General features: G+C 40.1%; 1 protein-coding gene across 1 annotated transcript in view; it reads right to left on the bottom strand.

Annotated features, from left to right (window-relative positions):
* Window positions 1–338: 338 nt before the first annotated feature.
* ADGRV1 (adhesion G protein-coupled receptor V1) overlaps window positions 339–16,231 on the bottom strand; it is a 438,752-nt gene continuing 422,859 nt past the window's right edge. Inside the window, exons 89-91 of the mRNA XM_034773174.1 lie at window positions 9,689–9,880; window positions 8,322–8,499; window positions 339–779 (exon numbers count right to left, since the gene is read on the bottom strand). Coding sequence (XP_034629065.1) covers window positions 661–779; window positions 8,322–8,499; window positions 9,689–9,880 — 489 coding nt within the window. The 3' untranslated portion in view covers window positions 339–660. The remainder of the gene's footprint in view (window positions 780–8,321; window positions 8,500–9,688; window positions 9,881–16,231) is intronic.

Raw genomic sequence — 16,231 nt, 5'->3', positions numbered from 1 at the left:
TCCAACAACAGTGTAAGAGAACCATCAAGATATGTATACACCTACTGAGTGATCTTATAACTGTCCTCTATCTCTCCTTCCCTTCTATTTGTTTCTGACCCTCACATGTTGTCATGTCAGAATTTAAAGATCTCTGGAGCAAGCATTGTGTCTTTATTTGCTTCTGTGAATTCATAGTTGTTGGCTCTCAAACAACAAAGAACATGTTACAGGGAGGGACTGTGTTAATAAAATCTTCTCCTGCTCAACTATAATTGACCACCTCAACTTCCAGTTCCAGAAATATTATTTTTCACTTGGACAATGCTCAGACACAAATAATGACAGACGAGTTTATATCAAATGAACTCTATTGGGTTTATTAAATGGTCTTACACATACAGGTTAATTAAAAAAAATCTACACTTCATGGAATATGTGCATCCACTTAGAGGATACAAATCTGGGCCAACTTCCATTGAATCTGTTGATGGTCAGTCACTGTAAAAATGTACAGGTTATTTTCTGATATACAAAAAGAAAACCTACCATTCTTTGTTAATCATCCAGTACAGCTCACAGCACTCTACCACACAGCTGCATGTAGTGTTTTAGTGCAAAAGGAAATACAAATATAAAAATATGGAGATTTGAATTTAAAAAAAAAAAACCCCAATGGTGTTAGAGGTGAGTGTCTGCTATGGGTATTCTTCTAAGTTCTACAATCTGTGAGTTAGCCATGCTGCCTCCATCCTGGCTGCCATGGTAGGAATCGTTATCACTGATATTGAGGCCTGCACCTGAAACACAAAGCCAAGAAAGCAATAATGAGAACTGAAGACTGAAACAGCAAGGATGAGATCATATCCTGTTAAACAGGGAAACCTGCCCTACTTCTCTATTCTTATTACAGCAGCTCTTCTCCTCCCCCACAAAAGTACAGCAGATTTTCTGATATGGTCTATAGCTTTGCACTCACAGACTGTAGGCTCATTTAACTGAGGACATATCTCTGCACCTACACCTGTTCATGCCTTTGCCTGCAACTTAGATCATTACAAACATTGAATCTATCTCCCCTTGTAAGTATTCTCACACTTCTTATCAAACTGTCTGTACTGGGCTATCTTGATTATCACGTCAAAAGTTTTTTTTCCTCTTACTTAATTGGCCTCTCAGAGTTAGTAAGACAACTCCCACCTGTTTATGCTCTCTGTATGTGTGTATATATATACCCTTAATATTTATTCCACTCTATATGCATCCGAAGAAGTGGGCTGTAGTCCACGAAAGCTTATGCCCTAATAAATTTGTTAGTCTCTAAGGTGCCACAAGTACTCCTGTTCTTTTTTTAAATGTCTCAGTACCTGATTTGATGGTGTGAACAGGTACTCAGATGTCTACCTGGCAGTCTGTTGTTTCCCTGACATCACATGCATAAATGGAAGCCTTGTTAAGGTTGCGCTCAAAATTTGACCCACAGGAGTTTCTTCTTAGGTGATTCATTTCTAGTGGTGGAATCTACCATATGATGCTAAAATGATAATTTCAGTTGTTTCAATAGGGTTCTACTTTCAACATGAGCAAAAGGGCAGGTTAAATATCCCTCCTTAACCCTCCCTGCTTAAATCTACAACTGGCATGGCTAATGCATTGTGCCTTTCTTCTAGTGCAAGATTACACTGTAGTAAACAAAGCATAAAAATGAACAGCTCTTATTTGGGCTTTTCGGGACTTGAGATTCAGAACTGCACATCAATGAAATTAAGTGTGGTAACTCCAAAACAGAATAACACCAGACATTACTTTCCAGTGAAATCAGTTACAAATAGCCAAGAGCTAAGGAAAATTACAGACTGGGCAAAATCCGGGGACTCCAGTGATTGCAAAGGAGTTACACCAGGAATGAAATTTGGCTCACTAGGTTCTGAAAGTGTGCTCATGAAAGCCATAATTTCATTTTTTTTTTCAGGCTAAAATACTTTAAGAAATATAAATCAGTTGTAAAGTTGACTTCTTGCTCTTCTCTCTCTAGCTGGCATCCTAGGCTTTAGAATGTTTAGGAATGGAAAGGTTGTGAGTCAATAGTTTTCCTTTTAAGTTTCAGAATGTGCCTCATATCTTTTTAGGTCACCAGATGCTCTCTCCTTTAGTAAGTTTCACCATGCACTTCCAAATAGGAAACTGGAGGGCAGGGGGAAATGGGGCACTGAATATAGGAAATGTGAAAGATCAGCTATAAGAGATCTGTGGCTGTGAGCTGGAGAAGGACTCAGAAGGAAGCAAAGTGACAGGTTAACTTCTGCAAGAAGGTATAACACTCTGGGTGTGTGATTCCTGAATGAATTCAGGTGAGAGATCACTATCAAGAGATCACTGATGGGGGCAAGATATACCATAATGCTAGCTGTGGAGGAGTTTAGACTCTGAATTAGCGAAATTCTTAAATTGAAGAGTAGGTCTATTGAAGCCAGTGTGCCTACTCTTACACTTAAAGTTAGACTTGCTTAATTACCTTAGTGATGAAACTGTTTTGAATTGGAAAAAGCACAACTATTTTTTTTCTTCTCTTAGACGGGGACTGTTTAGAAAGGAGACATACAACTTAACGAGTAATATAGAGAAGCTAGATCAGACACTCATTTTGGCCCTCTTGTTATGCAAGAACAAGATGGCATTCAATGAACTTGAAAGGCAACACATGTAAAATAAATGAAAATTATTTTTTTGCACAAAACAATTAGCCTGTGGAATTTATTGCCACAAGATATCTTTAAGACAAAGAGGTGAATGGCTTTCAAAAAGGATTAGACACTTAAATGGTTAATGAGGATTATTTTACAATATACATAAACCCTCGTGCTTCAGGGCATTAGGTAACCACTAACTGATGGTGTTAGAAAGAAATTTCTCTTGCAGGCATATTATTCCAGCATTGTCCACTGTGGGGGTTTCTTGAAGCATCTGGCACTGGTCACTATCAGAGACAAGATACTGGACTACATTGACTAACCTGATATTGCAATACTTACATTCCTAAATGGAACATGGCCATGCAGCATCCTTTTAGGAAGGAGACAATAGTACTGTTGTGTTTAAAGTAGGTTAATTCCCTTTATAACAATCACTGTTCTGACAAAATGTTTAGGAATTGATCCTTTTTAGGAATTAGAGTTTCAATGCAACCGGGATACCAAACTACCAAACAGTTGGTCTACAGATTAGTAAGGCTAGGAGTGTTTACAAGACAAGGTTTGCAGAGTTCATTGAGCCAGCTTGTTCTCAGTTTAGGGCACATCTTGCTTCAGAAGAAGATGCAATAATTTCAGAGTGAGCATGTTTATCTTGCAAAACCAGCGAGGCCCCTTCAGTGACATCTACTGGTCAAAAGATTTATTCAGTGAATCCCAACACTCAACATACTTTAATAACTGTTCCATATGAAGGGCCCAAGTTTGATCTTACTTAGCTGCCTGCACATGTATCAAGCTTTCACTATAATGTTGATACAAAATGTTGGGTGTATTTTCAACTTGTTATTTTTATCTGTTGTACACATTTTCTAGGGGAATTTTTATCATATTATATACACATAGACTATATTCTGTATCCATCACACTTTTATAGTCAATGTGTGATATTAGACATTAAATATAAAAATCAGATGGTAGATATACACACACTCTTACACTTTACATCTTGTTTTATGGGATTGGCTGGCTATAGAGATTGGTAGAGTAATATGTCACTAATCGATATCCATACCTCTAGTGACAAATTTTAGGATTCAATGGAAATGAGTTCTTGGTCCTAGTGGAACCATGTCCCCCATCCACTATTTCAACTAGCACCTCTGTTGGCAGTGACAGAGGAGAAGCCAATTGAATGGGCAGGGAGATCACCTTCTCCCCCTTTTCTCACCTTTTGACTTGTTCCTTTCGACTGGATATGAGGTGCATTGGTGAGGCAAGGTGGGGGAGCTAACATTGCCATTGTCTGTACCATAGCTGTGGATAAAAAGGACTTTTCCCTACAAGGAGTTTATCCAGCATCTTTCAGAAATGCTAAACAACTGAACATTTCAGCCAATATTTTCAAAAGTGACTTCTAGTTTTGGGTTCCCAATCTGAGACATTGAGTCTCAAATTGAGCAAGCAAAATGACAGCAGCTAAAATTAGCAGACTCTTTTGAAAATGTTGACCTGGTCTATACTATACTCAACAAATTATCATGGGAAGCTTACATGCCATTATGTGTTGTATTTTAATAATAGATTTACTTTTCAAATTATTTTTGATTTTTGAGGGTTTTTTTTTAATTATTAATGCAGAAGGGCCAAATTCAGGCTGGCAGTGAACAAAACTGCACTAAACATTGTAAATGTGGATCATAAACCTCCCTACCGTGGTTCTGTCATCACTTGATAATCTCAGGTGTAGTGTGGTAGTGCTTATGAGCCAAAAGTATGGTCTGCTCTGACTTCTGAATGACCCCTATAAACAGCCCTGCTCCCCAAACAGCTTATTCATACCACAGGCAAGAGAAGGAGGAAGGAAGGAAACTGTGCATGAGGCCTGTTTTAGAGGCTTTTATGTTTTGAACCTTCATTGGGCCCAGAGGGAGTGACTTCAGTAGAATGTCTCCAAAAAGGAGGGATGGGAAAGTTTGTGATTGGTGGGAATACGGTTGGAACTGAAAGGTCAGTAAGGCTAGCATGCAGTTCCGGCATTAAAATTTATGCCTAAGGAGCAACGCTTAGGAGTAATTCCTAAGCTTGAGGCCAACATCCACTGATTTTTCCCTTCATCCTATCCCTTTTTGACTACACTCCACTCTTACATAACATGTGGAGATCCAGCGGCTTACTGCTTTCTAGACAGGAGGACTGAAGTGTAGCTGTGCTTAAATGGGAGTCACTTTAAAATAGTTTTATTTCTTAATTACTCTAACCCCATGTATTAGAGTGAATCAGTCTGACAGAGGAGGGGCTCATTAAGCTGTCAAGATGAGCTTGAGTACTAAAAAAGGAATCAGAGGCAAAATGTGATCTAGCCCAAAATGAATGGGTATTATTAGATAATTAATGTAATTAGCAATAACTAATTATGGAATAATTATCCTTATTCAGTGGAAGCAGAGTCCTTTGATTTATTATGAGAGCCATAAAAGAAATGAAATAAAATAAAATAAACCATTTAAGCCAACCTAATTACTAGCAGGAAACAAACAAGGTTTTAGCATCAATCAACAGGCAGTACATTTTTTCATATTATTTTTCCTGGAGTAATCTTTCCTTAATCCCTTGCACAGAGCTGAAGCTCATGGAGTTATGCAAACTACATGATACTGTACCAAAATTTTCTGCTTCCCTGGCACAATGCTGCATTGGAGCCAGCTTAACTGGCCACTGGAGAATTCCCCGATAGTGGAATCCTTGGGTGACTTAGACTCACCATAGTGGCTCCTGTAATACAGGAGGCCTGGCTAATGGAAAGTGGATATAGCTGGGTTTTTTTATGTTCAGCAATTCCTGGCTGACAAACAACCCCTGAGCTCATTGGCAGCAAGCATAAATTAGAGAAACCCTCAGGTTGCTCTGAATTACTCTGGTATGAAGTACAGAGGTGTCAAAGACATCTTTGCACATTCTCATCTTGAGCAGTCGCTCAGGATCTGAGCCATTATTTCTAGCATGACTAGGGCTACCTGTAGAATCTTCTGGATTGACAATCTTGGGGAATGAAGTCTTCTACTTATCCTTAGACCAGGTAAAACAAAGGCAGCAGGAGTGCAAGCTTCCCCACCCCACTAAAATGCCTCAACCTTTTTCTAAAGGGGCTACCAGAATAGCACAGGGTAATATGAACACCATGTTCATGCAATCTTAGGTCATTCTCTTGAGTCTGCAGAAAGGTTGTCAGATAGAATTTAATAAGAACCAAACAGAAATGCTTTTCTTAATAACCTCAAATGTGCCATTTCTTAAGTCTCATTTGAAAATGTATCTTCTCCTTTGTCTGCATCTTTTAATTGCTCTCTCGTTGTTTATCCCCGTAATTGTATTATTTAACTCTGCCATGGATTTTGGATTAAGTGTGATGGCCCACAGTCACAAAGTCTGGCTCCTCATTCAAACTCTTCTCTTCGGGGTTTTCCTTGGGTACATTAGACAGGTGGGGCCAGTTCAGATCTTGATTTGAATCTGGATCGGATTTATCTAGCTACTTTTATGATCTCCATTACTGGAGTTTTCTTAAAGCCTGGAACTGTTCAGAACCAAGGTCTTGGCTCAAACTCCCCTCTCATATAAAATAAAGTAGTGTTGAACTAAGGCAAACTATTCTTACTGCTGGTTAATAAACCACCATCACATTAAATCCCTGCTGGTCTCAAATTGGAACTGATGTTTTAAGACGCACTCCTGAACACTCTTTACTATTGAACATTGTGATTACTGCTGTGAATGGCCCCACTGACATCAATGCAGCTGCACAAAACAATAAGCACTATTATTGGTGGTAAGCATGTGCAACATCTAACCCATAATGATGAAAGATTCCATTATTATCAGGGATTGTAGTTTTCCGTGATAAAAAAAACAAAGTTCTCTGATTAAAAACAAACAAACATAAAATCCACAATTTTCCACAATTAAAATGAAATGCTTAACTTTAGTTTCCCTAGCCACAATATGTATAAGTATCAGTTGAACACGATGTTTTGTTGATATACAGTAGAACCCCATTTATTTGAGCCTCCGTTATCCAGCTCTCACTATTAACTGAACCACCAGCTGCCCGGAGTGGACAGTGACTGGGGCTTGGGCAGTCAACCCCAGGCGGCTGGGTAATGGAGGCTCAGATAAACATGGTTCTACTGTAGTTTTTACAATTTTGTGAAAAAATAAAAAAGATTCTCTGTAAAAATGCAAATTCCATGTTTTTCCATGGCAAATGGATTTCTAGGATCCTTGTTTATTACCAATCTTCTGTTTCATTCCGTTTCCCGTAAGATTATTTTAAAAGCATATAGAAGAAAAAAATAAAAGAAAAAAATAAAGGCCACACATTTTTTAAATGAATGCCTGAAGCCAGCGGGAGCTGCCAAGTGCTCAGAATTTTTGAAAATCAGGCAATTTATTTAGATGCCCAATTACAGATTTAGGAATCTAATTTCAGGCACCCAATTTTGAAAATCTTGGTCAAAAACTTTACTAAATGCAACAATAGTTAGCAGTAGATTGGGTGACAAAATAAAAATGTGCTGCAAAATGTCCAGTAGAAATTAACATGTTCAGGAAATGAACAGCAGAGTGGACAATGTAAAAAAATACCATTGAAAAATGCAAAGTTAGTGACAACTTATAAAAAAATAATTTGGTTGATTTGTGCCTAACCCCTAGAATCATCTTATAATTCCCTTTTTCATAAAAAAAAATTGGTTTGCTATAGTTTTATAAAACAAAAACAAATTAAGTGGCACCAGCAGACTGTATACCTTTGTGTATTTATTGTAACATTGGCTGTTTATTTGGAAGCTGTACTGAATTAAATGTGGAGGACTTTCTCAAGCACAGAGAGGAACATGAACACTTTTAAATGGTTAGCGTTTCACATACACAGGACTAAAGTAAAGGGTCCCCATTGTTGGGGTACACTTTTTAATTAAATCAGAAACGTGCAACTATTCAAGGGCAGTTCAGATTTAATGTACATATACTTTGAATATACTGCACCTAATATATTCCATATATTAGGAATTTAAATGAGAGAATACTATTTAAGCTTAACTTTTGAGGGATCAATCCAATCTACATTGACATTAATGAGAATCATTCCATAGAGTTTAATTGGAGTTGGATTGAGTCATAAGGCAGTATGAATATACTTAATAAAACAGATGAAACCGTGAAGGGAGAGGGTCCCAGAGCCCCGCAAACCCAAGTCCATTGACTCGCTGCTGTGGGGTTTGTTTGTTTATTTATTTGGTTTTACTTTCCTATGTAGACTTACCCTAAAAGTACTTGGAGAAAAATGTTAAAAACTTTCAACCTTTCCTGGCTTCTGTTGGTTTGCATCACAAGCTTAATGTTATTCAAATGATGCTTTTGTAGGCCTATTTCCCTTTGTTATTTCAAATAATAAGGTCATTATTCTTAGTTCATAGAATAACAGTTCACACCAAAACAAAAATGTTGTTCTAGATTTGCACTGGCAATCAAGAATGTTTTAGCAGCAATTGGATCTTCCCTTTTAGTGGCTCCCTGGGAAACTGTTATGTTAGGACAAAGCATAGCACACAGGCTTCTAGAAACAAACAAACAAAAAAAACTGCTACTCACCAGTTTTTAAAGCAAATATTAAGTCATCAAACTCCTGTGATTCCTCGTCAGCCACCAATGAGCCGTTACTAAATCCTCCAGAAGCGTTGAAGGCATTCCCATTTTGCGGGCTTTGCTTAAAAACAGCACTGGCCTGACTAGCTGGCCTCAAGGATGCCCTCTCCCAGTCTGCTGGCACCTTAAATGAGTTAAAAAGTCTCAAAGCTGCAGTTATCATCAAAGCTATAGTACATGAATAGTTCTGTCTGTCTACATTCTTAATCAACCCCTCATCACCACAGTATCTGAATGGTTTGAACTCATGACTATGCAGGATCAGGGAAATTGTAAAGGGCTCTTTTGCGCCTCTTCCAGGGGAAAGTCTAGCTCAGAGTTTTTCTTTTTAAAATGACTAATTGATTACAAGTAATTTAGCTTTGTGTTCATTATGGATGGACTAGTTGGTTTAAAAAAGTAATCCAACGTTTCCCTATATCTGAACAGTCTCCTAAGATACAAAGAAGTTCCAGTTGAAGTACTCTAAAAATTCCATTCAAAATCTCTGTTTGTTCTTTCTTTGAATGTCAACATCGTTGCCATTCCCCGTCTCCTGAGACCCTCCAATACAGTCTGTCTTTCCTCTCCATACCATCGAAGATCCTCTATCTTTCCACTTCACACAACCTTCATTGGCGCTCCACTCTTCCTCCCTCCCATCCTATGACAATCTTATTTATTTGTTTAAGTAATTCATCTTCACAATATTATGTGCCTTTGAAAATGCTGGGGCAGAGCTTAGTACATCCCATCAGCCACCTAAACTAGTGCTGGCCAGAAAACAGAATTTCTGTCCCAGAAAAAAAATTGAGTTGAATTGTTTTTGTTTTACATAACAACATGTAATAAATCCAATAGTGACATCCATAAAGATGAGAGGTGAAAACCTGGCCCTACTGAAGTCAACAGGAGTTTTGCCATGGACTTCAATGGGGCCAGGATTCACCCCAGAATTACAGTAACCTGGAAAGTATTTTATGTTGACTGTGACCTACTTTTCAAATACGCAATCCATGGCTTTATAACAAAGCTAACAAGCAATGTAAAAAAACAACAACAGGGAAGGTTGATCTATAGATCTGATGTTACCAGAGAGCTGTAATTCACAGGAGCACTACCATGCTTGAGAATAGCAACTTTTATTGTACAAGCTAACGTGATTATATATAATTATATAATTGAGACAAAGCATAAAAACAAAAATAATCCCACCCCGGCAATTCCCAGGTGGTCATTTCACATCTATGTATATCACTGTTTCCCCATTCAGCTATACAACTGGCCTCTATACAGTAAGTATAATAATGATTATGAGTATAGAATACAGGTACCTCTTCCATAGCGCTGATCAGGTTCTGAGTAGACTTGCTGATCTCTCCTCCTGCTGGGGGCATCCCACTGCCATGTGTGAAAAAGGCAGAGCCTGGGCTTGTATGTCCATTCATATCTATGGTGTAACTTGCTTTCACGGGGCAACAAAGCTGGTTGTGTAGGATAAAATACACCACAAAAACATAAAGGCCCTAGGGAAAAAGAAAGCAGCAGTGAAATGAAGCAATCCTAGATTGGGAACACAGAGTCATGACAAGATTCTACATGCCGTAGCAAATGCCTCCTATTACTCCAACAGCCAATGGTTCATATGATTGGGATATGATGCACTGAATCACAAGAGCAGGTGTCGTTGTAAAACACAGGTTTAGAAGTTAACAGTAAGTGTAATCTTATGTCCTGAGGCCTCCAGTAATGGGTCATTAAAAATGATTATCTGGTTTAACCCACCCAGTTGTGAAGCCAAGATCACAGCAAAAAACAAGTATCAGGGGGTAGCTGTGTTAGTCTGTATCTACAAAAACAACAAGGAGTCTGGTGGCACCTTAAAGACTAACAGATTTATTTGGGCATAAGCTTTCGTGGGTAAAAACCTCACTTCTTCGGATGCTTATGCCCAAATAAATCTGTTAGTCTTTAAGGTGCCACCAGACTCCTTGTTGTTTTAGCAAAAAACAAGTTTCACAACCATCACAACTGTGAGAAAACAGGTTTAGGGACTGCTTTACAATAGAAATTGGCAACTGCTCACTGCTTATTTTATTCTGCCAGACACTATTTTTTGTTCTCTTATTGACCTGCTGGCTCCTTACATTCCTGCCCTAATATCAATCTCATGCAAACTGCATTGCTGCCATCATTGATATCAAGCTGCAGTTTTAAAAGAAATTCTCCAGTGGGTTTCATTTACGATTTTTACAAGAGCCCTTCTGTATGTCTCGGTGGCTCTTCTTTAAAACTTGCTAATTTTGACCTTTAAGTTGAGCCAACAAAAAGTGTTAAAACTGTGTCTTTTGTCTGCACAGAAATCATATCATTTAACTTTTGGGAATGAAATCTGACTCTCTCTTTCTGGTCTGATTGTTAAATTATATGAATACTGGGGGTGCAGGAGGGAACAACTTGTTAAATAAAGAAAAGATCTGCAGAAAGGAGAATTTAGGAAGGCTTCCTGGTATTGAATTTGCATTGTTTTAATGGCTCCTTCTGTCCTCAGGACTTATGAAAAAACTAAATAGGACAAGTCATTTGAAATGTACCCTGGAGGCATGATACTTGTAATTGAGATTATAAATAGTAAATGAGCTTTCATTTAGCCTCTTATTCTCAGGAATTTCTAACGTTTGCAACTTAAATATGAAATGAGACTAGGATCACCCAGTTTCTGCATGTATGCACACCCACGCGACAGACTGATTGAAACCACACTTTATCAGAGTCACAGATTCATAGATTTGAAGGCCAGAAGAGATCCTTATGATTGTCAGGGCCATATTAAAGGCTTTTGGAGCTCTATGCACTATGGAAATTTGGGGGTGGGGGGGTGAGGAAGGGGAGAGGCGCTACCTACCTTAGACTAGACAGAGAGGGTCCAAGCCTGTGGGGTTGCTGCCCTCCCCATAAGAATGGGGTAGGGGGACTCTATGCCCTGTATGCAGCCAGAGGCCTGCTCCCAGTCCCACCTATTCCTGAACTCAGGCTCTGTTGCCGGTAGTAATAGTATCCCCAGCCCTGCTTCTGCCTCTGGGCTCTTGTCTTGCCTTGGGCCTGGAAGGGTCTGAGTCCAGCTGGGGTGGGCAAGTTGCTTCCTGCACTATTGATGGTGGTTGCAAAACCTAGTGGCATTATGACCCTGTGAGCCAGGTGACAACACCACTCCCTCACTCTAAAGTTTTGCATTGTTTTGTTTTGGGGTGCAGTTATGTAACAAAAACAAAAAATCTACATTTGTAAATTGCACTTTCACGATAAAGAGATTGCACTGTTTTTCTTTTATCATTTTTACAGTGCAAATATTTGTAATAAAAATAATACTATAAAGTGAGCAGTGTACACTTTGTATTCTGTGTAGCAATTGAAATCAATATATTTGAAAATACCGAAAAACATCCAAAAATATTTAATAAATTTCAATTGGTATACTATTGTTTAACAATGCAACTAAAATTGCGATTAATCGCGATTAATTTTATCATGATTAATTTTTTTAGTTAATCATGTGAGTTAACTACGATTAATCAACAGCCTTAGTATAAAGCCTAAAAAGGTATGTTGAAGCAATTCTAAGAAGAACTGATGATAGTAAAATCATTGCACTCCAGAGTTCAGACAGTCTCTAGAAATTCAATCTCTAAGAACCCATTCATAAAAGTCGCACATATATTTTATGTACTGTTTGCATTTTTCAAAAAGAATCTGCATATTGAAAATGACTCACGTGAAAACTGCGCACTTCCTTCCCATCGGATTGAAAGGATATAGGATTTTGCTGTGGAGGGCCAAATTCTGCCAGGCCCTGCCATATGTCCGGCCAGTGAACACTCTGCCAGAAAAACCTGATATGATGCAGAGTGCCACTGAGGATGAGCAGTCAACTAGCGCTGCTGCAAAAGCAGACAGAGCTGGCCAATGCGGGGGCATGATTAGGTAACTAAAGCTGCATCCTATACAGAAATGTCAAGGGAAGACAGGTGGTGGCACTAGCCTGGGTAAATCATCTCAAATGAATTTGCTTGAAACATACTAGAGCAGGCAGGTGCAGAAAGGTGCCCTTTGCACTTCCTTCCCTCTTCCCTGTGCCAGCAAGAGTGAATCTGCCTTGAAACATTCTAAGCTTTCCCTGTGCACCTCAAAGGGAGTGTGCTCTTCCAACAAGAAAGGAAAGGTCAATTCAGAACAACTGCTATCCCTCAAGTAACTGGATGAATTAACTGGGGATCAGGGAGGCATAGGGAATCCCTGGTCACATCCCTGTTCTCCCATGCATGCTCCCATGCCAGCGTGGGATATGAGTTCCTGGAGTGGTTCCATACCACCAGAAGATTACCAATTTAGACTGGAATCTGCCAGTGATGAGAGATCAAGGTCAATTACCAAACCCAAGAATCAGGAACAGAGGTTGTCTCCCTGTGCAGTGCTGGTATATGGGAGGAAGGGTATCTTTAGAGGATTTAAGGCAGGAATACAGGCTGCAAACAGAAGGCAGTATGGTTGTTTTGTGCACAGAGCACTGCACTGCACAGCCCAATTCCAAAGGAGAGCAGTGACATAATTATGGAACTATGGAGCCCCAGAAGAGATTAAAGCCGCCCTCACCGATGTGGCAGGTGGTTGCTTGCTGCTCCTTGTCAGCCCAGGCTTTCAGCTCAACTTATTCCACTATATTAATTATATTTTTAAACACTTAAATTGCAGAAGTACCTGGAGGTCTTGATCTGGGATCAGCGCCCCGTTGTGCTAAGCACTGTATGAATGAATAGAACAAAGACAAGTCCCTCTTCCAGATATCTCATAGTTAAGGCTGGGTGCAACAGGTGGATGAACAAATAAATGTATGTGAAGGACAAGGCAAAAAGATGGGCATATATGCATAAGTAAGTAGGCTCAGTGGTCACAGTGGGACATTATCCTAACCAGATTAGTAGCTACTATGCAGGTCTAATTTTGAGTGTATTCCAAACACTTTTATCCAGAGGAACTTTATTATATTAGTCGAGATTCAGAGAGATTGAGAGACCAACCAGATTCATCTGTACAATTCAACTCTGAAAATAACCCTTCCTTGAGTTACACAGTAGTGGGGAACACACAGTGACAATTTACTAGCAGCAGCTAGGCTTCAATACCCTAGGCTTATGGCAACAAAGCATCATTATAGAAGATCCCCAGCTCTGCTACACTTAAGGTTAAGAATAACTGCTGTTGGCTGGATACATCTGCCTCATCTGCCTTTGTAAGTACACTCTTGGTCCAGAAGGGCTGATATTAATCATAAAATACTTTTAAGGTCAGTGACCTACAGTATGTATTCCCTAATTTAAAACAGTCAGTTTATCTTGCAAGAGCAGACGCAGAGACAAACAGCAGAGATACTTTTCTCAGGACCTGGAAGTCTCTCAGTGTTCTTATGAGAGCCACCAAGCAGCTGTTGCAATCATGATGGTTACTGTTGAAGGCTGGGATGGAATTTCATTATGTGAGGTTCAGAGCAGCTTCCACATTTTAATACACACTGGTGATGAAATTGCTCCTCTGTGTTTTTCCATAATGGGTACATAGACTACTCAGATAACCTTTCTGAGTCAAAGGGCAGAGTCAGGTATTAGAAACATGAATCCTGACTCTTAGGCCACTATCACTTATGTCAGCAAAACGTATGTTGCTCCAGGGTGTGAAAAAAACCCACCCGAGTAACATAAATTTGGCCAGCATAAGTAGTAGTGTACACAGCACTATGTTGGTGGGAGAACTCCTGTCAACATAGTTATGGCCACTCATTGGGAGTGGTTTAATTATGTCAACGACAGAGCTCTCTCCCATCAGCATAGAGCAGCTACACGAGGGATCTTACAGTGGCACAGAGCCTTGGTACAGCTCTGCCGCTGTAAACTCACTAATGTAGACATAGCCTTAATTCTCTCACCCCTGTGCTCTCACTATTACAACACTGCCATCCAAGCAGAAGCTCAGAAAGCAACTTAAATTATGACTAGGGGAAGCAACACTCCTTGCTATGCATCATTTACAAAAGCATTACTTTCATAGACTCATATATTACAAGGCCAGAAAGGCCCATTGTGATCATAGGGTCTGAATAGGGTGACCAGATGTCCCAATTTTATAGGGACAGTCCCAATTTTAGGGTCTTTTTCTTATATAGGGGTCTTTTTCTCCTATTACCTCCCACCCCCGTCCCGATTTTTCACATTTGGGGTCTGGTCACCCTAAGTCTGAACTCCTGTATAACACAGGCCATAGAACTTTCCCAAAATAATTCCTAGAGCAGATTGTTTGGAAAAACATCCAATGTTGATTTAAAAATGGTCAGTGATGGAGAATCTACTCTGACTCTTGGTTGATCCTATGGCTAATTACCATATATACTCGTTCATAAGCTGAATATTTTTGGTAAAAAAGTGACGCATCAAAGAGCAGGGATCGGCTTATAAATGGGTCTACACCACTTCCCACAGCTCCCATTGGCTGGGAATGGCAAACTGCAGCCACAGGGAGCTGAGGAGCTCCATGCCTGTGAATGCTCCAGGTAAACAAAACGTCCCAACCCGCTAGCGGCTTACCCTGACGGGCCCGGAGCCAAAGTTTTCTAACCCCTGAAATATAGGGTCGGCTTACGAAAGGGTCATACAGTTTTTGCTATTTTTACCTATCCATTTGGGGGGGGGGTCGTCTTATAAACAAACAGGCTAATGAACGAGTATATACACTCTCACCATTAAAAATGTATGCTTTATTTTCATTCTGAAATTATCTAGTTTAAATTTCCAGCCCTTTGATTCCTAGCTTTTCTCTACTAGATTGAAGAGTCCATTATTAAATATTTGTTCCCCATGTAGTGTGACAAAGTTCCTCCTCTATCTTGGTGGGTCCTGCGCTTATTGGCGGATTTTCTTGCCTCAGAGATTCACCATGTGGGTTGGGGAACAGCCCAGAGACCTTCCCCTCTGGAAGAACCCACAGTCAGGTCAACTGAGAGGTTTGGGGGGAACCCGGGCCCGCCCTCTACTCCGGGTTCCAGCCCAGGGTCCTGTGGACTGCAGCTGTCTATAGTGCCTCCTGTAACAGCTGCATGACAGCTACAACTCCCTGGGCTACTTCCCCATGGCCTCCTCCAAACGCCTTCCTTATTCTCACCACAGGACCTTCCTCCTGGTGTCTGATAACGCTTGTGCTCCTCAGTCCTCCAGCAGCACACCCTCTCACTCTCAGCTTCTTGCGCCTCTTGCTCCCAGCTCCTCACACTCGCCCCACAAACTGAAGTGAGATCCTTTTTAAAACCCAGGTGCCCTGAATAGCCTGCCTTAATTGATTCTAGCAGCTTCAACCCAGGTGTCCTAATTAGCCTGTCTGCCTTAACTGGTTCTAGCAGATTCCTGATTACTCTAGTGCAGCCCCTTCTCTGTTCACTCAGGGAACAGAAAACTACTCATCCAGTGATCAGTATATTTGCCCTCTACCAGACTCCTGTACCCCACTGGTCTGGGTCTGTCACAGTAGATACTTATAGACTGCAATCCAGTCACCACTTAACCTTCTCTTTGTTAAGCTAGATCGAGCTCCTTGAGTCTATCACTATAGGGCATGCTTTCTAATCCTTTAATCATTCTTGTGGCTCTTCTCTGAACCCTCTCCAATTTACCAACATCTTTCTTGAATTGTGGGCACCAGAACTGCACATGGTTCTGTACACTGGACCAGCAATGGTCACATAACTGCCAAATATAGAGATAAAATAAACTCTCTCTAGTCCTACTCAAGATTCCCCTGTTTATCCATTCCAGGATAGCTCTTTTGGCCATAGCATT

Source organism: Trachemys scripta, chromosome 6, assembly GCF_013100865.1.
Source record: "Trachemys scripta elegans isolate TJP31775 chromosome 6, CAS_Tse_1.0, whole genome shotgun sequence".
NCBI lineage: Eukaryota > Metazoa > Chordata > Testudines > Emydidae > Trachemys > Trachemys scripta.
Note: the sequence above shows the minus strand (reverse complement) of the source record. Positions and strands in the feature narration are given on the sequence as shown.